Consider the following 22,518-nt stretch of genomic DNA (forward strand, 5'->3'; position numbering starts at 1 on the left):
TTTTAATTTTGGACTTTAGCCTTCAAGTCGCAAATTACGACACGTGTAAAGGGCTCCCCCTTCCGCCATATTATGTTAGTAGATGACACATTTTGCCAATTGCTCCTCTCGACTATTAACCGTCTTTAAAACATATCTAAAAAATAGATTTCCCCACATCATGAAATTCAACGTTAAGATGGCCACTGAAAAAGAAAAGTGTTAAGCAACTTTGTAAATCATGCGATCTTTTCTAAAACCCAATTCGTCCTTAGTTTGAAAACCTATTTCAAACTCCTGCAGTGTCCAACGATTGCAAATGTCTGGTACTTTGGGCACACCAATTTGAAATCAACTAGGACCAACCTCCCCTTGCACATTTCCTTTTTCGGTACACTTATTCTTGTTACTAGTGATTTCTTCGCTCTTATTAATGCTTTGAGCAATGCTACAAGTTTGCAAGGTCTAATCTGGGGTGTTTGCATGTGGAGAGCGGTTGTCGCTTTGCAACACAACCCAAAGTGTCATGGCCTTTCCTCTTTGGGACATATATTACTTCGCTCTTATTAATGCTTTGAGCAATGCTACAAGTTTGCAAGGTCTAATCTGGGGTGTTTGCATGTGGAGAGCGGTTGTCGCTTTGCAACACAACCCAAAGTGTCATGGCCTTGCCTCTTATATTACAACGAAGAGACAGTATGCCACAAGTATACACTTCGCTCTATGTCTACAGGGTCATCCACCACAAACTAGTTCTGCAAAGAAGGAGTCCGTGCATGTGCTTATCACAGCCTTGAAGAGAGAAGAATCTGTTAGAAAACACAAACTCAAGTGAGAGAAGAATCTGCTAGAAAACACAAACTCAAGTGTCACTCCAGAGAGAAGTGGCAAACGAAGCAATGCACTTCATTGTCAACAAAAGCATGCCATGTAGACCAGTGGAACAAAGCGTCATGGCCTTGTCTCTTTGGGACATATATTGCAACGAAGAGACAATGTGCCACAAGTATACACCTCTCTCTATGTCTACAGGGTCATCCACCACAAACTAGTTTTGCAAAGAAGGAGTCCGTGCATGTGCTTATCACGGCCTTCAAGAGAGAAGAAAACACAAACTCAAGTGTCACTCCAGAGAGAAGTGGCAAACGAAGCAATGCACTTCATTGTCAACAAAATCATGCCATGGAGGCCAGTGGAAGAAGGTTCAAATGCTCCATGAGTCGAATGGGCAATTGGAGCGTGTGGACGACATTTTAGCTAGGCAGCTCGCCTCGTGGCAACCAGCTGACTGTACGTGTGACAACCAACTACTGTCGAGAACAGCGTGCGCTACCTAGAGGGTATGTATGAGCAGGGCCGGCACAGGATGAGGGAGGAGCAGAGGCGGCTGTATACATACAAACATTTCAACGAGCTAGTTACAGCGCAGGCGCCCTTCTTCCTTTTGCACGTACACATGTAATTGGAATTTGGCAGGCTCGATGCAAAAAAAAGCAGTCTGACTAGGCTGCTAGGGCATATTGCTGCGTGTCCCTCTCCCTCCTCTGTTCATGTTCATCTTTTGATGGGTATATTGTTATATTAATCCTTGTCCTTCAGAGTTGCGTGGTGCTTTACAATTTCTTAATATCTCATCAATGTGCACCGCTGTGTGAGAGCTGACAAAGTGCAGGCGATTTTGCGCTAAGTGAGAAACAGGGCATTTTCATTAGTTTGATCTGCAACGCACCTGATTCATGGGGCGGCGGCTGAGAGCAGGTGGGTAAGAAACAGGGCATGTTTAGCAGCGACCAATAGCAGGTTATGTTGCTTTGAGTAAGAAACAGAGCATGTTTAATCATCCTAATCCGAAGCAAGCACCCCGTGCCGTAATCTTTTGCGGCTGCAATGCGTGGGGAAGTAGCCTTTCCTTGTGCCATAAAAACCCTTTTTTGCTCAATTCTGTGAGAAAGAGAGCAGAGTTTATGCAGTTTTAACTGGTTGGCTACACAGAGCTTCAGGTTAGCATCATCCTTGGTCATGGCCTTTGATCTACCCACCTAGCATATCAGAAGGCTTACTTCAATGACTGGCTTCCACTCGCTTCTCCTGTGCTTCCTTTGTCTCTCTTCTTTGGCTTTGCCCGCTTTTACCCAATCTACCCCTGCTCCTGCTCCCTCGTCTTCATGTCCCCTTAATTTCTCTGTGCTGGATCAGTTTGCAAATCTTGGGAACCAGGTGAAGGATTCAGTTAATGTCACTTTTAGATGCACAAGCTTCAAACAAGTTTTTCATGCTGTGCTTGTAGAATATGTGGCCTCAACAGGGTTCTTTCTGGTGCCCGATACGTCGGCCTCAGCTTGCTGGGATGGATTTGACCAGAAGGTCACCTCATTCGGCATATCATCGAATGTGCGGGCGCTTTGCAATCTCACCACATCCTCAATTGCCCGCAGCTCAGCAGGCTGTATGAATATTACCTCAGTGCTAGAACTCGAAAAAATTGTTCCACAAGTGGAATTGTTGACGATAACCCAGCAATGTGAAAATGCTTCTACTGAGAGCTTCAGCCTTTGTTCTGCATGTACAGCTGCGGTGTCACAAACTACAATTAACCATCTCTCAGATAGCTCCTTCAATAGCATCAACAGCTGCCAAGATGTCATGTCTCTTTATGCCTCAGGATCAGCACCCAACTCATCTCACGATGATGTAGCCCGGTGCCTGTTTAATATTGCAGACTTCTCAGCGGATGATGGGGCCAATCACATGAAGTACATCTATGGGGGCGTGGGAGCTGCTGTCACTCTTATTCTTGTTTTGGGAGTGGCCTTGTTTTTCTACTTCCGCCGCCGAAAGCACATAGCAGCCTGCAACAAACAAGAGGTAGAGATCAGCAAAGAGAAAATGGCTAAGGCCAACTCTAACCTACGATGGTTCACCATAGCTGAAATCAAAGCCGCAACAAACAATTTTTCTAGGCATAACATTGCTGGAACAGGAGGTTATGGCAATGTGTATAAGGGCACGCTTGAGGACGGGTCTGAGATTGCAGTAAAAAGGTTCAAGAATATTTCTGCAGCTGGGGATACTGAGTTTTTTCATGAATTAGAGGTGATTAGCAGTGTGAGACATAGAAATCTGGTTGCTCTTCAAGGCTGCTGTGTGGACAAGACTGATGTTGTGGGTTATCAGCGGATTATTGTTTATGATTACATGCCCAATGGCAGTTTGCATGACCATCTATTTGTAAAGAGAAGCAGGATGGATTGGTCTAGAAGGCAAAACATAGCCTTAGGCATTGTGAGAGGCCTGTCGTATCTTCACCAAGAAGTTCAGCCAGCCATTATACACAGGGATATCAAAGCCAGCAACATTCTCTTAGATGCCAACTGGAATGCACGTGTCGCTGACTTTGGCCTTGCAAAATTTACTCCTGAAGGTGCGACACATGTCACGACGAGAGTTGCAGGCACACAAGGATATCTGGCACCGGAGTATGTGCTCTATGGGCAGCTTACAGAAAAGAGCGATGTCTATAGCTTTGGGGTTCTGCTGCTGGAACTTTTCACAGGAAGGGCGATTTTGAAGGCAGCACCAAGTGCAGGAGAGGGTTCGGTCCTCATCACAGATTGGGTGTGGGGTTTGGTGAAAAGGGGGAAGGTCTTGGAGGCACTTGATCCAGAGATGGGTGACTTGGGATCTCCAGAAGTAATGGAGAGATTTATACTCATCGCCTTGCTATGTGCCCATCCACAGGTTCCCTTTAGACCCACATTGGATAGAGTTCTTAAGATAATGGAGAATGACCAGCCTTTGCCTCCATTGCCGGACCGCCCTCTTGCATATACAGTTGATATTAGTGACATAGAGCATGTTGTGGGTGGCCCGGATGCATTGTCGAGTGGTTCTGGTTTCCAATCCTTCAGCTCGCGAGGAAGCTCAATAAAATGACCTCACAAGTCGATTCTTTCTCTTCCGTTCAATGAGTGTTTTCCGGCTCAGCATTTACAAGTATTCTCTTACCCTTCATTTTTAATGGAATTGGGGTTCCTGGCATAGTCCCTTCATATCAATGCTACTGAGCTTTATTTGGCTTCACTGTATGCCGATTTTGTAACATAGTAGTTGTATAAACATATACATGTGACAAAGTTGAGAGTAGTGTTAATTGGATGTATAATTTCTGCGTTCCGGCATGTGACGATGTAGTCATAAACTGATCATGGGGTACACATACTAAAGTTCACATGGTGCAGCTTTAACCTTCCAAGCTAACTGGGAACTTAGTAGGTTATTTAGATTTCTGATGTTTCTTACATGCTAGCTGGTGCTCATAATTTTACTACTTGAAAGTTGAATGATCAGGTGCAATAATTTGAACTCTGTCGTTTGTGACACTGCTGGAACATGTAAGTACTTGCGTTATTGTCACTATCACCGCTTAATCAAAGTCCGGAGGAAGTTAAAGTTTATAATTGTAGCTTCTTGAAGGGCATCATGGATGTTTCATTGCAAAAGGGAGTTTCTTACTTCAAGGCACTTTAGGTAAAGTGAAGTCATTGAGTTATCTCTGTTTTTTATGTGATTTTTAAGTAGCTGTGATTTTTTTTTCTGTGAAGTCTTACTTAATCATCTTCTAGGCATGTGAGTGTTTTGATTGTGGGTTTGGTGCAAGTGCTTCATCCCACTTATTCTTGGATGTTTAAGTTCTGCGTTTCAGCATGTGCCGGTGTAGTCTCAAATTGAACTTGGGGTACACATACTCTTAAGTTCACATGCTACAGTTGATATTAGTGACATGCAGCATTCGTGGGCGGGCCGGATGCATTGTCCAGTGGTTCTGGTTTCCGATCTTTCAGCTCTCGCGAGGAAGCTTAAATGCAAAGCTGGAGTTTATAACTGTTTTAGTTGAAAGTTGAATGATCATGGTGCAATGCTTAGAACTCCAAGGTGCTGCTTAAATTCGGAATGACAGTATAAGGAAGGGTGGGTTATTGTGAGGTCCTTGTTATCATGTTATCATCCAACATCTACATTGGTTACCTTTTGGCTGCATCCTTATAATTCTCTACAACTTTGTGAAGCAATCCATGGATAGAAAAAAGTGGGCAGCAGTTGTTTTATGTACTAAGCTTGATCCTTTTGTGAAATTTTGTGTGGATTTAGTTCCTTGCAATTAAGGAGATGAATAGGTAGCAATATTGGGTATAGGGTAGTTGAACATAAAGTAGTAGTTGCGTAATTTTATGCATTGCATTCAAAACATTGCACGTGCAAATATAAGATTAAGTCTGTGTAAAGCCTCATCTTAAGCTTTAAACCGACTACTATACTTGTACTTATCTCCACAATTTTGAGAAAACAAATTTGTGGGTAGGAATTGATGGCCAACATATGATAACAAAATAAAATTACCAAGTCCATACAAGAAAGCAAAATACTATTTACAAAGTAATGTGTACAACAAGAATCCTGTAGCTGTACTTAATTTACAAGCACATGGACACCTTAATCTCACAAATGCAGCTTTTGAAACTAGGACTTTGCCTCTACCCACTTCAATTTATCAAAGGTAAATATATTTCAATTTCCTTCTCTTTGAATTTTTTGATTTATAATTTCATGTCATGAAGTATTATTTTAGAAATGCATTGGTTTCTTGTAGTGGTTCCTTGATTCACACACAACCCTTGTTACCATGATATGTGGTAGTGATGTGGATGAGGAATTGAAGACTCTTAACACACCGTTTTTCCTCAATGGGAGGTTTCGTTCCCCCGACTTATAGATTTACAAGGGCCTTTTCTGTCATGGAAGACTACTGCATCAATTGTTGCGCGCTTAGCTGGCGTTCTAAGCATCATCCACCAATCAATGATGCCGATGCGGAGTTTATTACCACGAGTAAAGTCTAACATTATGTTGAACGGGTGCAAGTCACTGTGCACTATTCTGGTCGAGTGGGCAGTCGCAACGCCATCGATTAAGGCGTGAAATGGATGGCATCTGCTTGATCACTGTTTTGATCCGTGTTGTGTCTATCTCTTGTATAGGAAGATTTGTTGTAGGCAATGACCTCCAGTCGTATTGTAGCCTATGCATGTGTCGTTTGAACAATCCGTGAGCGAATGGTGTGTAACATCAACCTGCATTATTTTCTAAATAATCAGGTAATTGCTCTGACAACAGTGCATTTGTGTTTATTTTAAGAGTTTCCTTTGATGTTCAGTCCATGCCATAGAGGAGAGGATGTCCATTGTCCAAAGTCCAGGTGGACATTAGGGTGTGAACATGACCAGTGTGGCTGGTCACCTTTAAGAGGAAACCTATGAGCTTGGTCGCGTGAGCCTTCTCAATAGCCTTACAACCCTATCACCCGGTTTAGGAGACGCACCATCATCGATTGCAAATCGATGGTCAACTGTCTGAAGCGATGGGTTGAGAAAAGGAAGTGCTAAACGAGCAAGCAGGGTAGCTGCTCTTGTTTAGTGAGAATTTGACTTCTTTTGAGGCGATGATTTCATATCTTGCAGTCTACGAGGCTCAAACTCCACTAGCATTTTGAAAAAGGAGGGGAATAAGCTATCTTTTAGGTAGTGAGAGGCACTCCTTAAACACATGCTTGCCATGTCCAATCAAATACCTCTCATGATCTCCTTGAAAATAGAAACTCCAACCTTTTTCATCTACTATTGTGGGTGCGACCTTGTGCAATGTTTTACCCCTCTTTCCCCCACTAACCCATGGTGCAACCTGGCTCTTAGATGGCCTTCACATAGGCCTACCAAAATGGAGGGCCGTCCACATTAGAAGGCCCTTTATTCAAAGCTAAACCAGTCCCATAGGCAAACCTTTAGCAAGTTGGTGGGTGGACCAACTTTTTAAATTGCAAAATAGAACAAAAATTAAACTTGTGATTGTGGATGGAAAGGTATAGCTTACTTGCACTAATCCTCATTGAGAAGGCCTTCTAAAATCTAGAGGGTGGTTCAAAGACCCTTTACATTGGAGGTGCTTCTAAGATGGGCATCACATTTGATGTGTTGTGAAAGGTCTCAGGTGTACCTCGAGATCTTCGATTCAAGTTGCTCTTCGTGATCGGATGGAAGATTCAACTTTTTTTGTTTGGTTGAAAATATGTCAGAAACTATACTCGAAAGAGCAAAAAAATTCACATATGTTCGAGACAAAGCTCGGTCAGATGGAGGTGGGTAAATACATAAAATCCCAAAAAATAGATGCAATTCCACGAGACCATCAGATACATAGAAGCATTTTAGATCTGGTCCACTAGGACACTCTCAATCCCCTCTAGAATAGAAAAAAAATACCAAAACATAAAGGACATTAACTTTGACATCTGATCGTGATACAATTTACAAGTAAGGAAAAAACAATCTTCTTTTTCGATTAAAATTGCTACTTTTTGAATTGTCAAGAGAAGGATAGGAGACTCCTAACCGATGAAGGAAAATATTTTATATCTGCCACCATCCAACGAACACAAGCCCATTAGTACTTGACGTTTACTTGGGATGATTGGTATTAACAACCCTCTCCCTTTGTTATGGGTGTCTACATGTCTTTAAACCCCCTCCTCCAACCACAAGAAGTTTTGTACAAATTCTCACAATAATTCCCACATTATGACTCCTCAACATCATGCGCTTCTGTGAGGGAGGCATGGCATACCTAGCTAGGTGCGATTGGGGCAGGGGACCGCCGGCCCGGTGGGGGGGCCGGGGGTCCCCTGCCCCCAATCATACCTAGCTAGGTATGCGGTGCCTCCTGAGCATGAGCTCATGATGTTATGCATTGTATGAAAAACACTGAAAAAGGCTCCCTTTTTCAACATGAGAAAATTTCTAAATCTTCTTGTGTTAACAATGTATATATTTAAGGGTAGTGGTTTTGTTTTTAAGGGAGGGTAAAAACACTCTAGTGCAACATGAGAGGTTTTATGTATTTTAAGGGTTTTTTTAGGGAAATCCCTAGTACCCATGGGCCTAGGAGATGTTTCTAAGTGAAATTGTTTTCGTATTGATTTGAAGTTCTTGTTAATCAACTTTAGCTTTAGCAGATTTATGATCTTGCTCATGCGCGTTCTGGTTTTGGTGCACGGCAGATCCTATCATTGTATGCAAATAAGTGACACTAAGATGCAGAGACAACTATAACAAAAATGACAAAATCTATTTCCTTTACATATGCTTTGTTTCAATTTCTTATACCTCTACAACAAGGATTCTTACCAAACAGCGAGCGAACATTCTCGAGCAAAAAAAAAACCGAGCACCTTTCTCACAAATTTTGAAGTCTCTTATTAATAGCTAGAAAGCATCTTTGTTTTGTCGTTTATTGAGAAACTTGGAGGAAGAGCATATATTAAGAGCACACACTATGAGGAGAGAGATATGAAGGGTGAGAAAGAGGAAGATACGAACATTAAAAATTAGCATAGGCACATGCAATCACTTCTTATACTTATAGAAGCACCCACCCTCAACTAAGCTTTACGTAGGATGTATACCTATATCAGCTCTTTTGATGATTTTGTAGGACAAGCTAGGAGCTTAGTGTTGAAGATGATGAAACAGGAAACAGAAGGAAGACAGCGACTCAGAGTAGGAAGAAGATGGAGAAGGAGAAGACACAGAGCTTGTGTACGAGATCTCTGTAGTCTCTCTCTGTATTGGAATAATAATTGTGTATACAAACTCAGAGCTACAAAGCTTATATGAAACCCTAAGAGATAAGGTGTCCTTTCACACCAGATGTCCAGGGGGAAAAACCCAGTGGGAGAAAAGTGCCCCTGGTGAAGCGCGTATACACACTAACACTACTACATGTCTACAAATCCCCCCTGTAGTGATAGTGTGAATCCGTACAAGGTAGCAGATCATCATGTGTATGAGAGTAAGCCCAAAGCTTTTCGGAAAGCTTCAAACTTTTCTCGTGATAATGCCTTCGTAAATAGATCTGCAATGTTATCCTGTGTAGGACAGTAAGTTAGTGTGATCTCCCCTGCATGTAGCCTTTCCCTGACATAGTGGTAGTGAACCTCTATGTGCTTTGTTCTTGCATGAAATACTGGATTCCTTGCAACTGCAATAGCACTCTGACTGTCAGTGAAAATGGTAGTGGGTGCCTGTTGACACTCACAAAGATCTGCCAATAACCTGCGTATCCATACACAATCAACTGTTGCCGTGAAAGCTGCCCTGTACTCAGCTTCACAAGTTGATGTAGCCACTGTGGGTTGCTTCTTGCTTAGCCAAGATATACATGCATTTCCCAAGAAAAAACAATTGCCACTTGTGGAATGTCGTGTGTCAAAATCACCAGCCCAATCTGAATCGCTGTAACCAAGAAGCTGCATAGAACTGTGCTTTCCATACATATCCCCCCTTGGAAAGAACATGGCAAGATTAGGGGTACCTGAAAGGTAACGAAGTATGCGCTTCACAGCCTGCCAATGATGCATACCTGGGCTGTGCATAAATCTGCTTGCTTGTGAAACCCCAAATTGAATGTCTGGACGAGTGTTGCCTGCCAAATATATCAAGCAACCAACCGCTGCTGCATAAGTATGTACATCAAAAGGTTCTCCAGCATCATGCATGCTCAACTTTGATCCAGTTTCTACGGGTGTAGAGATTGGCTTACAATTTTGCATACCAAACTTGTCCAAAATTTTATGCAAATATTTTTCCTGCAACATGTATATGCCATCCTCTGATTGCACAAACTGAATACCCAAGTAATAATGTAGCAAACCAAGATCAGACATCTCAAAGGTTTTTCTCAAAGCATCTTTAAACGCTTCAATTTCATCTGCACTATTGCCTGTAAGAAGCATATCATCCACATAAAGTGTTAGCATAATGAGAACTCCATCTCTCTTTTTGACATACAAAGTACTTTCTGTTGGACTATTCTGAAATCCCTGGCCAATCAAATAAGTATGTATCTTCTCATACCATGCTCTTGGAGCCTGTTTGAGACCATACAAAGCTTTACGCAATCTACATACCTTTTGCTCTTGACCTTTTACAACAAAACCACTTGGTTGAATTACATACACTTCTTCCTGCAAATCATCATTCAAAAAAGCAGTCTTGATATCCAACTGATGCACTTTCCAACCATGATGAGCAGCAATTGCAACTAGTGATCTAATTGTGGACGCACAAGAAGTAGGAGCAAAGGTTTCATCATAATCTATGCCTTTCTGTTGCGCATAGCCTTTTGCCACAAGCCTTGCTTTGTACCTGTCAACAGTACCATCTTGTTTCCTTTTTACCTTAAAAACCCACTTTGTACCAATAGGCTTTTTACCTGTAGGCAAGTCCACTAGATCCCATGTATGATTCTTATGAATAGAATCAATTTCTTGCTGCATAGCATCTTTCCACTGAACACACTCTAAAGCTTGTTCAAATGAATCAGGCTCATCTGCATCACAAAGAGTGCTAAAGGAAGCCAAATCTACTTGCTCTCTGCCAAAAGTAGTACCAGCACGTGTTTTCCGTGGCAACGGTGCATCCAACTTGCTATCCTGCAAAGTTTTCTGAACCCATTTAGGCAAGGTTCTTTCTTCCCTGAGAACTTCTTGCTCTTCACGCACAATTTCCTCTACATCATGAGGTGTCACATGCTGATCAAAAGATTGATCAAGATTATCAACCTGTTGTGATTCTTGATTCTCCACAAAAGAAGGAAGCAAACCTTCAAATACATCATGTGTCTGCATATGAGGTACATCAAAAGCAACCATAGGTTGAGCAGTAGTTTCTGCAAAAATTACATCACGACTTTCAAAAATCTTGTTTGTAGCAGGATTGTAAAGTCTATAACCTTTACTTCCACTACTGTACCCCACAAATATACATTTGATTGCCTTATCATCAAGCTTCCCACGTAACTGCTGAGGGATGTGAGCATAAGCAAGACAACCAAAAACACGAAGATAACTGACTGAAGGTTTTTTGTCATACCAAGCTTCATATGCAGTAATGGTCTTCAAGGCACGAGTAGGACACCTGTTCAAAACATGTGCTGCACAAGCAACTGCCTCCATCCATAGTTTATGAGGCAAACTCTTAGCCTTGAGCATACATCTAGCCGTCTCCATTAAAGACCTGTTCTTCCTTTCTGCAACACCATTCTGTTGTGGTGTGTATGGCATAGTGCATTGGTGTTTAATGCCTTTCTTTCCCAAAAAATCCTTAAATGCACCTGACATGTATTCACCTCCTCGATCGGTACGAAGAGTCTGTACTTTGCAACCTGTTTCATTTTCAACCATGGCGACATAATGTTGAAAAACTGCAAACACGTCTGACTTTGCTTTGAGTGGATACACCCAACAAAACCTGGAAAAGTCATCAATGAAGGTCACAAAATAAAGGCTGTTTCCTATAGATGGCGTCCTCATAGGACCACATACATCACTGTGTACAAGTTGCAACTTTCGTGTCGCTCTAACTGAACCATCCTGCGAAAATGCAAATCTGTGCATCTTTCCAAGAACGCAACCTTCACATACATGTCTTGGTGGCATCTCCAATAAAGACAAATCATGCACCATATTATGACGTTGTAAAGTCATCAAACTGCCATAACTAACATGCCCAAATCTAGCATGCCACAACTCAGCATCCTGCATGGCCTGAGTCTTTGTTTCTGCAATACATACCTGAATCTGCTTTTCATAACGATCTAGCACAAATAGTCCATTTTCCAGCGTACCTGTAGTGATAAGAGAATAACCATTCTCTCGATCTCGTACAACACATCTGTCATCCTCAAAAATGACCCAAAGACCATTTTTTGCAAGAGAGGATACAGACAACAAATTCTTCTTGATCCCTGGAACATATAAGACATCTGGCAAGCATAAATCTGAACCATCTGAAATGGTAATCAAAATCTTACCAACGCCTTTGATTGGATAAGAAGCATTATTTGCACATGTCACCTTCTTTCCTGCTGGAGCTGCATCCAATGAACAAAACAAATCCTTCCTTGAAGTAATATGCCTGGATGCACCACTATCAAAGTACCAAATCATTTGTGTCTTGTCAACACTGTAAGCAGAAAAATCTGAACATACTACAAAAGCATAAGAATCCTGCACAAAGTTTGCAGACTCTTCTTTAGCTGTAGAAGAATCACCAGAAGCTGAAACAACCAAACTTGACTCTTTCTTCTTTTCTTTAGCAATTCGCTTTTTACACTCACTAATGTAGTGACCAGGTTTCTTGCAGTAGTGACATTTACCTTTCTTCTTGGACTTGTCGGAATCACCTTTAGACTTCTCTGAAGATTGTCCTGCACTAGACTTGGAGTGATGAGCACTCTCTTTACCCCTGTTTTTGTTCTGTACAACAAGAGCATGATCCATACCATCCACCTGTAAAGACTTGTTCTTACGTGATTGATCCTCCTGCAATAGCAAAGCCACTAACTCTTCAAAATGAAGAGGGTCAGGATTAGCTCGCAAAGACAGAGTCAAAGAAGTCTGAAAAGTCAAATAAGATGGTGGTAGTGAATTGAGTGTTTTGGAAACCAAGTCCTTCTCTGGAATCACTTCATCAATGCTAAGCAATTGCTCTTTAAGATCCCTGATTTTTGTAAGATGCTCGACAATATCGTCACCTTCGTCCATCTGTATTTTGTCAAGTTGTTTCTTCAAAAACTCTATTCTGGCAGCGTTTCTTCCTCCAAACATAGCTTGCAGAGTGTTCCAAGCATCCTCAGAAGTTCTGCAAGATCTGATATGTGGTGTGATTGTCCTCTTTATGGTTAAGGCAATCACAGCCATAGCCTGTGCATCTTTAGTATCCCATCTCTTTTGCTCTGGAGTGACTTGTGAGGGTCCTGCACCAACAGCTACACCACGACCAGGCGTGGCAGGTGCAATGCTACCTGGACGAACTTCATCTCCAGATACATAATCCCACAATCCTTTACCAACCAAAACATTTTTGGCCATAAAAGACCAAAGAGAATAGTTGGTACCATCCAATTTGTCTTCGGATGTAAACGCACCAAAAATCTCTTTCTCCGTAGATTGAGCCATACTGTAGATGCACACAAGAGAGCAAAAGAACCTCCAAGAGATTCACAAATCTCCTCTCCAATCCAAGCAAAACTCTACACAAAATCTCAGCACAAAGCTAAGACAAGCTGCTTCCCAAAAGAACTGTTTACCTGAAGAAAATCTGTCAGAAAGCACACCCTCTTGATCTAAACGCCTCGGAAAAGTAACTTCTGCTACGCTGCTCAGAACGAAATTCTGAGGGCTCGAACGGCTTCGAAAGGGGGGTAAAACCCCAGGTCGCCTGGTCAGAATACTCCCGGAACGTCGAGGATGCTCCCACGAACAAATTTTCCGAAAACTGCCTGAAAACTGCGATTGCGCGCGCGGACGCGAAAACGCAAGTAGAGGCTCTGGAAATCACCTCGCTCTGATACCAATTGTTGAAGATGATGAAACAGGAAACAGAAGGAAGACAGCGACTCAGAGTAGGAAGAAGATGGAGAAGGAGAAGACACAGAGCTTGTGTACGAGATCTCTGTAGTCTCTCTCTGTATTGGAATAATAATTGTGTATACAAACTCAGAGCTACAAAGCTTATATGAAACCCTAAGAGATAAGGTGTCCTTTCACACCAGATGTCCAGGGGGAAAAACCCAGTGGGAGAAAAGTGCCCCTGGTGAAGCGCGTATACACACTAACACTACTACATGTCTACACTTAGTTCTTTTGAAGCCTTATGGTATTGCAATCAATCTTGGGAGGTCATTTGACGCCTTGTGGTATGCATTCTGCCTTAGGACATCTTTGTAAAAGAGCTCCCCTTCATCGTGTCTCAGAAGCTTGACTTTAATAGTGGCATCCAATTGTGTTGGGGTGGTGCTACAAGCTAGCAATGAAATTCAAGGCGGTTGAATTGTCGTGGAGTACTACATCTCTTGAAAAAATTGCATAGGCCCTTTGTTTTTAAAAGTAAAAAAAAAAACTCGTGAAATAGTCTACACCAGCCCCGTACTGTTTTAGGAGTTTGTTTTTGTTTTTGGAGGTCACTACCAGGCCGACTCTCTCTCTCTCTCTCTCTCTCTCTCTTTGTGTGTGTGTGTGTGTCTCTCTCTCTCTCTCTTACGTCTGCAAGTGAGCTAAGAAATTTGACTATGACATTTCCCTCTTGACTTACAGGTCTTCAGTTCAATTCTCCTCGTCAGATAGATCTTTAAGGTCTCTTGGGATAGCTTCTTACGACGTTCAAATTCTCTTCTTCTTCTTCTTCTTCTTCTTCTCTCTCTCTCTCTCTCTCTCTCTGGAAAGCATGATATGGATATTAAGAATGACTAAGCAAAGAAACTTCTTGCGACTAGCAGTCCATTCTATTCAGTGTTCGAGAAAAGTGTGTCCCAGCTTAGCCTTGAGCCGGTTGAAAACCAAATAAGCCGGTTGAAAGAAGGGGAAGAAGGAGAAAATCCACTTGAAAATTTTAAGAAAATAGAGTTAAATTGCAAAAAATGATGGTTATTTTGCAAAATTTCGTCTCTGAATCTACCCTTTAGAGAGTGTGAGAGTTTTGTATGTTTGTGAAATTGATTTTTCCCCTCTTATCCAATTAGACAAGCTACAAGAGCGTTCCCAACTGCTGAGGTGTCGAACTAACTTCCATATCAATACCTACCATGAGTGTAAGGATATTCATGATGGTAAAATGGGCTCTCAACTTAGATTACCCAAGAGACACTAAAAGAGTATTATAATCTTAAACATGTGCTAGGGGAGAGAAATTAGGTCGTTGCTCCGTCCCTGCTAAACTAGAGAAATTGCATGGCGAAAGCTGTGACAATGAAATCATATGTGAGGTAACATACTAATATTAATACCCTCTCAATGAGGACTTTCATGGCTATTAGCTTGCTTATCTTGACCAGATATCGAGAAGCTAAGAAGCTTTTTTTGGAGGGACACAAGTCCAATGAACAAACTAACGGTGCAAGTGAACGAAAAGCGAATGCATCTACTAACATAATATGGCGGAAGGGGGAGCCCTTTACACGTGTTACAATCTGCGACATGAAGGCTAAAGTCCAAAACAAAAACAAGGCCCTCTGCACGCGATAAAGAGGGAGAGAGGGGGAGAGAGAGAGGCCGCCCAAGGCGGCCGACCGTACTAGTATCCTTTATGTCGCTTTCTTTCCTTATCACGAGGCACATAAATGTCCACTAGAGGTCTAGCTTGAAACATAAATACATAATGTCATACAAAACCCTCTCATCCACCTTGTCATACAAGTTTCCTATGAAAACAGTGGCATGAGGGTGCCCAACACGCTTCCTGCTTCACCACTCACAAGCGACTTCTTCTTCTTCTTTCTCTCTCTCTCTCTCTCTCTCTCTCTCTCTCTTTTTGTCGCGCATATGGATGCCAAAATATCTCAAGGAATGAAAAAATTGCCCCCCATACACTGCAACCCTTCGCTTTCAAAACTTTAAAAAAGACCTCATGAAAGAGTCCACGTCGACGGGGACTATTTGAAGAAGTTTGTTTTTTAGGTTTGGAAGTCACTACCAATGTATCATCATCCATGTCGACTCTCTCTCTCTCTCTCTCACACACACACATCTACAAGTGTTTCAAAAATTATATAATAAAAAAAAGTCTTAAAACAGTCTGCGCCGATGCGGACTGTTTGAGGACATTAATAAAAAAAAATCTTGAGGTAGATTGCATCAGCGGACCACTCTCTGTCTCTATCTCGTCTGTAGGTCGGTTGTATCTGTAGACCCCTCTCTCTCTCTCTCTCTCTCTCTCTCTCTCTCTCTCTCTTAGCCAGACTAGAATATGACCCTGTTTGCAACGTATAAAAGTTTACTTACGTCTTTCTCTTGCAAAATAGAGCATGCAAACACTCGTTTATAACTTTGCTATGATTTAAGCTCTTTAAAACTCCTCAAAACAGTCCGCGAAACTGCTAACTATTCGATGAGTTTTTGGACCCCTTACACAAGCAAGTCAAGCTTGACCGAACGACTCAGCACGACAGTCACAAACCCAAGCTTGTCGTTGCAGAAGAGTAATCATCCATCGAGTCTGGACGATAGTCATGAAGCCAAGCTTGCAATTCAAACCCTCTTGGTTTCGTTCATGTATGCAGCTCACTGAGGATGGGGGCAAGGGGGTCAGAGCTCTATGAATTCATGCTTTGGGAGACGTCGCTACCATCCAACCTTTTCGTGCCATCTCGTTTGTGTAGATGGGACCGATGCCACATATCGTTGGGAGGTAGGGTTTGTGAGTGGATTGGTTAGGCCGATTAGGGAATATCCTGCCAAAAGCCACATTGTGTATAGGGGACGTGACCAAATGAGTAGTGATAGCAATAGTCAGACGTAGAGAGAGAGCTCTCGCGACTACAGACTTACAGGTTCGGCTGGTGTATGGATTTGATGTGCCTCGACGATCGGAGGTTTTCCTACTGACGATGGCCACCGGATGTACGTCTATGTGTGGGTGGCTTGGTATGAGGTGCTGCCATCGGTAGGTGGTGTTTACCCCATAGTTTTACACTTGGTTTCCCTACAGGAAGGGAAGGAAGGGGAGCGCCACCCCCGCCCCCTCCCCCGGGTCTGGTTTTTCTTTATTTAACATCAACATTCATCGACTAAAGCTTTTTTAAGGACGTACCATAGCATACGATTGTCGAGAGCCCATTCACCGCCAGCGGCACGCACCCTGTCAGCCGCCGCTACCTTAATAGTAACTCAACACATCAACCAATGTGACTTATAGTACTCGTCTATTGAGCAGCTCTAGCCTCCCCAAGTGCCTCAACTTCAGCAAGATGACGGCTTAGGAAAAGACGACGACCAATGATAGGATTTGAAGGGCTACCCCAAATGTCTAATGACAGGCATGTGCAGCTTATGGCCTTCTACAATGAAGGGCAAATTTTACATTTACCCTTCTAATGAACAAAAGGAAAATTTTGCACCCTTCTTCATCAAAATTCCAAGAAAACTAATATTTCACTTATTGTATACTCCCATACATTAATATTTCACTTATCTCACACTCTTCCATGCATTTTAACCATCCTTTTAGTATAACTTTGACAAAATTCATTATTTAAACAACGTATTCTCAAACCACAATCCACGGACCACAACTTAGTAAATTTTTGAAATTACATAGAAATAGAGAAAATGAAACCAATGACATAATGAATATGAATTCACTGTTATCATTAAAGTACAAAATTGGAAAATCAAAACTGCCTTGAAATAAGATTAGAAGTCCTTCAATACCAATACAATGCAAAAGAGCCCTCGATACAAAATCATATCGCTTGGCTGAATATCTAAGCAAATAAAATTCCATAGTAACAATCAATTTGTTTCCAAGCTTGCTATCCTTCGTTTCCTCATAGATTTCCACATATCAAAGCATTCTTCCCACAATACATCTTGAGGACATGAAGCCTTCGGAGTATTGAGTCCAACAAACATTGCTAAGCCCAATGATGGAAGAGACAATCTATTACGAGACTTGTTTTTTATCTTATTCATTTTTGAGAAGCCTCTTTCACAGGCAACTGATGAAAGTGGAAGTAAAAGCAGAGCTCTCCATAATTTCATGGTCCATGGAAAAGAAACCTCCCATTCTTCATGGTTGCAACAATCTTGCCAAGCTGAATGCATACTCTTACCTTTGAAGCAGTTACGAATTCGTGTGATAAAAGATCTGCGTTCTCCTTTGCATTCTTCTTCATTAATGAAAGAGCTGGCTCCTTTTCCAAACTATTTGCACAATACATCTAGCCACCTTATCGTAAAGAAATCTAGTTTCTGCAAGTCTTGATCATAATCCTTCGGGCTAAAGTACTTTGCCGCTTCAAAGAGATCAAAATCAACCTTAAAACGATTTGACAATGACTCCACCAAGCCTTTGATGTACATAATTGCCATGTAAGCCAGATTATTCACCACCCCGTGCAAAGTTTCATGTGGATCAAGAACATCCTCGTCACACATAGGGCCAAGATGTAGTTGATGAGAATGTGAATTTCCTGAGGAATCAATGTAATCAATGATGCCATGTTGATTTATCGCCTTTGTCAAAAAAAGTTGAGTGTACATAGCCTCACACCCAAATACATTCCCTAGAAAAGCCATTTGCAAAGACTCTATAGAAGCCTTCAAATGGTTACCAATAGCAGAGATATCAATGTGATCCTCTTGAAGTTTACAACTCAAGACATTGAGCTCTCCAAGGACATCTGCAAAGAAGTGTAAAAGAAACTGTATTTTGTAGTTTGTGAGGTATACATACAAGTCCGCTTCTTCTGCCTTCAAGACAGTCAATAAAGCCGGCATTAAGCGCACTATCCTTATCATAACTTGCCCTTTTGAGAGCCATCGAACATCATGCATTTTTAACAACTTCAGTTTTCCATTGCGACCAAGATTGAAGTCCTTTACAACTTCTGCCAATGATAGATGTCGCTTTGCGGATTTGGAAGCCCATTCATATAACTTTCTGGCCACTTTGTCCACAAATTTGAATTCCTTGTATAGTTTGAATGCATCACTTGTAGCTAAAGACTCTCTATGTGCAACACAATGAAAACTCAAAAGATGCGGCACAACCTTCTTCAATCTCAAAACCACACCATTATTAGCACCTATCATAACACTGGCACCATCAGTTGCAATGCCTATCATTTTATGCAATGGCAGCTTCATTTTGTCCAGAAATGCTATCAAGGTAGAATACAAGCTTTCAGCTTCAGCATTTTTGACATACAATAAATCCACAAATGACGTGCATATACAGCCATTGCCATTTTCCCGCATATAAGTAACATAAAGAATCATGTATTGTTGAGTGCTTACATCTGTACTCTCATCAATCTGCAAAGAATAAAAGGGACTAGCAACAATTTCCTCTTTTAATCTCTCCCAATAGACTTGTTTGATGGCATTTGCAAACTCTTTTCCTGCACTTGTGCTCATATAAGCTGAATATTCACTTGCAATTGGCATATTTGGTGTCCGCATGAAACGCTGGAAATTGCAAAGCTTTGAAAACTCATCAAAAGGCAAATTTCTACGAACCACAAACCACAAAGTTTGCATGACTGAGATGATTCTTTCTCTCTCCTCATCTGTTAGCACTTCAATGTGTTTCTCTATGCGAATTGTGGTTTTTTTAGTGTGAGCATTCCATATTGCCTTCGCATCTGAATGCAGACCTGACGTCGCATGCTCATCTAATGCAGAACTTTGCAAGGTTGAAGATCCTTCTCCACTAAATTGAGTCTTTTTATGTGCAAAGATGCACCACCTACATTTGACTCTCTCTTTTCCATCATGATCAACTGTTGGAAAAGCCCAAGGATGAGGTATCCTCCAGCTTTCTATCCATCGTCGAGCATACTTCTTTTTTCTTGAGCTACCTTCAGCTTCAGTGTTACCGAAAGCTGTAGTAGCCGCCTCACCAACCTCTTTGTCAAGAGAGAGTTGAGGATCATGCAAGCCAAGGACTTCTTGAATGGTCCTCAGCTTTTTATTTTTCTTAGGTCGTCCAAGAGGAGCCATCTACCAATAAATTTCAAAAACATAGCATAAACTATCTTTGCGACTACAAAAGATATATTTAAAATATACAAAATAAAAACACTTGAGATACATTAATTGAAAACAAATGAAATACATCTTTCAGGGCCAGCATTTGGTGTCCAAAAGAAAGTTACATGTTCGATAGCCAATATCCTATTACAAGGAAACTTCACTTTAACTCAATAAAAGGCTGGCATCATTTCTACCAATGGCCGTAGACATTTGGTCCCATCCAATTGCATATGGCTTAAGTCTACATACAATTCTTCAAATGACTTTCTACTCTTGTCCTGTAGAAGATACCCAGCTCTTATAATCTCCTGAACATGGTATGCTTCACTTGCTGAACGAGATGCTAGCCAATCGGTTCTGTATTCCATAGAAAACTCCCGACAGAAGATGACCATTTGATCAATAAGCCAGGCTAATGCATATACATCAACCTCTCTAGTATACACATGATCATTATGTGTGTCCTTCAATAGCTCTGGAGCAATCCAAGGTTTAGGCTTATGGGCTTTGCTTTGACAACAATTGAGTGATTGACGTCTCTCTGATTCAGGTCTCATGGCTAATCCCCAATCAATGATGCCAACTCGAGGATCTGAATCCCTTGTAAAATCCAACATAATATTGAAAGGATGCAGATCACAATGAACAACACCTACTTGATGGGTATAGGCCATTGTGTGTATTAAAGCAGCTATAATATTTGGAAGACTGTTTGCAAAAGCCACGAATCGAGTTAGTTCTCCTTGATTCAGCTTAGCTGCCTTGCCTTTACTTGAACCTGCACCATCTTTCTCTTCTTTTTTCATAATTTTGTTGAAGGTACCTTTCTCAAAAGATAGACTATGCATCATTTTTCCAATACTTCCTCCATTGAAGTATGGAAAAATAGCTATCAAAGGCTCATAGCAAGTATGTGCAATACTACGCACAATCCCCCTGTGTCGAAGATCAAAGCTGACCTCGTCCTTGAAGGATTTTAATTTCTGTCCTGGCATTCCTCGATACTGCTTTGCCGCATAAGTATTTTCACTTGGAAAGTACGAAATGCCATCAATTCGTACTTGGAAGCATGTACCAAAGGAGCCGACACCCAAATTCTGTAAATAGTTGATGGCATCATGTGGTTTTCCAAGAGTCATGGTACACTCCGAGTTCCTCGCAGATCTCTGCAGAGGGTTCCCAGCTGGATGCCCTTGGTAATCTATCTTTGACTCCATCTTCTCTTCCGCATGGTTGACTTGCTCCCTTCGTAGCTTTTTAGATAGCACAAATTGTGTATCTATATCTTTGGCACGCTTACTCTTCTCTCTTTCAGCACGCCAAGCCAAATCCCAAGCCTTGAGCTTTATCAATTGAACGCCTTCGGGAAGAGCTTCATATAAATCACAAGCGCACTTTTCCATATTACCAATGATGCTATAAGCAGACTGGTGAGCTTTGTCTTTACTTATAACAAAGGTTTCCTTGGAGACCGCACTTACAATTGTTTTTTCAAGCATTTTTGATATAAGGTCTCGTTCTGCACAATACTCTGCACTTGCTTCTCTGATAAGTCACTTATCGTCTTGCAGAGAGTTGACCTTAGAGATTGAAGAAATGCCTTCTTCTTACCTTTTGCCATAGTGACTATATATAGATGTCCTATAAAGAAAGAGAGAAGAGAAGTCAACCTACATATGAGACTATATTTGTAATTATATACGAAATAAAGACATTGCGTATGTGTAATACACACTCCCAAGGTGTCTGCTACCCTTGTTATTGTAAGAAGAGACATAATCTATGTTTTCGTATGAAACTAAAGCTCAAGATAACACACCCGATCAAGCCATATGACCATATGGAAAATTGAGACTATAGAATTTGTAACTGCATAGAAGAACTAAAGGCAAAATTCGATAGCTCAAGATGGCACACCCGATCAAGCCATATGACCATGTGACAAATTGAAACTATATTTGTAATTATATACGAAATAAAGACATTGTGTATGTGTAACACACACTCCCAAGGTGTCTGTTACCCTTGTTATTGTAAGAAGAGACATAATCTATCTTTTCGTAAGAAACTAAAGCTCAAGATAACACACCCGATCAAGCCATATGACCATGTGGAAAATTGAGACTATAGAATTTGTCACTACATAGAAGAACTAAAGGCAAAATTTGATAGCTCAAGATGGCACACCCGATCAAGCCATATGACCATGTGACAAATTGAGACTATATTTGTAAATATATACAAAATAAAGACATTTTGTATGTGTAACACACACTCCCAAGGTGTATGTTACCCTTGTTATTGTAAGAAGAGACATAATCTATCTTTTCGTAAGAAACTAAAGCTCAAGATAACACACCCGATCAAGCCATATGACCATGTGGAAAATTGAGACTATAGAATTTATCGCTGCATAGAAGAACTAAAGGCAAAATTTGATAGCTCAAGATGGCACACCCGATCAAGCCATATGACCATGTGACAAATTGAGACTATATTTATAATTATATACAAGATAAAGACATTGTGTTTGTGTAACACACACTCCCAAGGTGTCTGCTACCCTTGTTATTGTAAGAAGAGACATAATCTATGTTTTCGTAAGAAACTAAAGCTCAAGATAACACACCCGGTCAAGCCATATGACCATGTGGAAAATTGAGACTATAGAATTTGTAATTGCATAGAAAAGAAATTAACAATAGGAAAAAGAGGCACGAAGTATCATTTGGTAAGAATGGATAGCTCAAGATAACACACCCGGTCAAACCATATGACCATGTGGCAAATTGAGACTATTCTAATTTCTTCTGCATAAGTTTCTTTCATTTTGGTATGCACACAGAATGACCACTTTTGTTGCTTCAAAAAAACTTGAAAAGAAAGAAATCTTAAAGTCT

The 22,518-nt window shown here is 41.2% G+C and overlaps 1 protein-coding gene and 1 pseudogene across 1 annotated transcript; one reads left to right on the forward strand and one right to left on the reverse strand.

The window, feature by feature from the left end:
- Nucleotides 1–1,106: 1,106 nt before the first annotated feature.
- Nucleotides 1,107–4,157, forward strand: RKF3 (receptor-like kinase in in flowers 3). Its single transcript, XM_086518356.1, has one exon. It carries the CDS (start codon nucleotides 2,044–2,046, stop codon nucleotides 3,910–3,912), a length of 1,869 nt encoding a protein of 622 aa, XP_086374482.1. The 5' UTR covers nucleotides 1,107–2,043; the 3' UTR covers nucleotides 3,913–4,157.
- Nucleotides 4,158–17,334: 13,177 nt separating this feature from the next.
- LOC147465133 (uncharacterized) lies at nucleotides 17,335–19,123 on the reverse strand (annotated as a pseudogene).
- Between the last annotated feature and the right edge of the window lie 3,395 nt (nucleotides 19,124–22,518).

This window comes from Adiantum capillus-veneris, chromosome 1, assembly GCF_014529385.1.
Source record: "Adiantum capillus-veneris isolate H3 chromosome 1, ASM1452938v2, whole genome shotgun sequence".
NCBI lineage: Eukaryota > Viridiplantae > Streptophyta > Polypodiopsida > Polypodiales > Pteridaceae > Adiantum > Adiantum capillus-veneris.